The sequence below is a fragment of the Penaeus monodon genome, chromosome 20, assembly GCF_015228065.2.
Source record: "Penaeus monodon isolate SGIC_2016 chromosome 20, NSTDA_Pmon_1, whole genome shotgun sequence".
Taxonomy (NCBI): domain Eukaryota; kingdom Metazoa; phylum Arthropoda; class Malacostraca; order Decapoda; family Penaeidae; genus Penaeus; species Penaeus monodon.
This window is the reverse complement of record NC_051405.1, coordinates 19312342-19313379: the sequence shown is the minus strand read 5'-3', so window position 1 is coordinate 19313379 and position 1038 is coordinate 19312342. Positions and strand designations below refer to the sequence as shown.

The 1038-nt window shown below is 36.4% G+C and overlaps 1 protein-coding gene across 1 annotated transcript in view; it reads right to left on the bottom strand.

Annotated features, from left to right (window-relative positions):
* The window catches only part of LOC119585683 (exportin-2-like), a gene marked incomplete in the record, with an annotated part of 15193 nt that overhangs the window by 8978 nt on the left and 5177 nt on the right, over window positions 1-1038 (bottom strand). Inside the window, 2 exon segments of the mRNA XM_037934358.1 lie at window positions 31-223; window positions 720-871. Of these exon segments, the coding sequence (XP_037790286.1) occupies window positions 31-223; window positions 720-871 (345 nt within the window).

The window sequence follows — 1038 nt, the reverse complement described above, 5'->3', positions numbered from 1 at the left end:
CATCAAATAGTTTTTCTTTTCTTTTATTACCTGACTTGAACTTGTCAGCCATGTAGGGGATCAGTTCTTGCCACTGGTGAGGGAAGTCTGACTTGCCAATGATAGAGATGGCCTCTGACAGCTGCCTCTGGACCCCTTCTGGTGATCGCAGCATGAGGTCCACAATCTCCCTCTTGATGACGATGCGGTCATTTGCACTGATGCGATTGGTTCCATCCTCATCCTAGGTGAAATTGGGAGCAAATGGGATTTAATAATTGTAGGGATGGAATTATTGGCGATAGAAGTGAAGGTGGACCAAGAAATTGTAAAATTACAAGAATGATAAAGTAATAATCATTTATATGAGCATATATGAGAATAGATAACACTGATTACTGGTAAAAATACTGCACTTAAAACCTAGCTTAAAACATTTTATACAAAAAAATTATAGATTATCAACAGGCTTTGCTATACTAGGCAGGAGAGATTTGAGAAAATATGGGGAAGAAGTTACACATACTTCAGGAATGCAAAAAACTTTATGTACAGTCTACCTATGTACTATATTTTCTTTCCTACACTTATGAGAATATATGGTCCAGGTTTTACAGTAGTTTAATGTTAATATTAAAACAGGAGACATATATCTATCCTAAAGTAATGAAAACTTACTTAAAGGAAGGTAAAGCATGAATATGAACAAGAATAGCAGTCTCCTTACAAGCAATACTCACCACAACCCAATATCTTTTGACCAAATTTTTGAGGTTGATACTCGCAGCAAGCTTGATATTGGCTGGCACTTGTGATTCATCTCTTGTAAGGAGGGTAAGTAGTAACACAGGGTAGTTCTCATTGCCCTCAACCTGGCTCAGGAACTGTTCCGCTGAAATGCAAAAACGTTCTCTATTAGTGACATCAACACTGCGTACCCTATAAATTCAAAACAAAGTATCTCTTTTTTTGGCATTATATCATTTCAAAAAATGACAAAAGACTTGAAGTAACAAAAACTGGGATCTCTAAGATAATTTCTTAACAATGCAAAAGCAC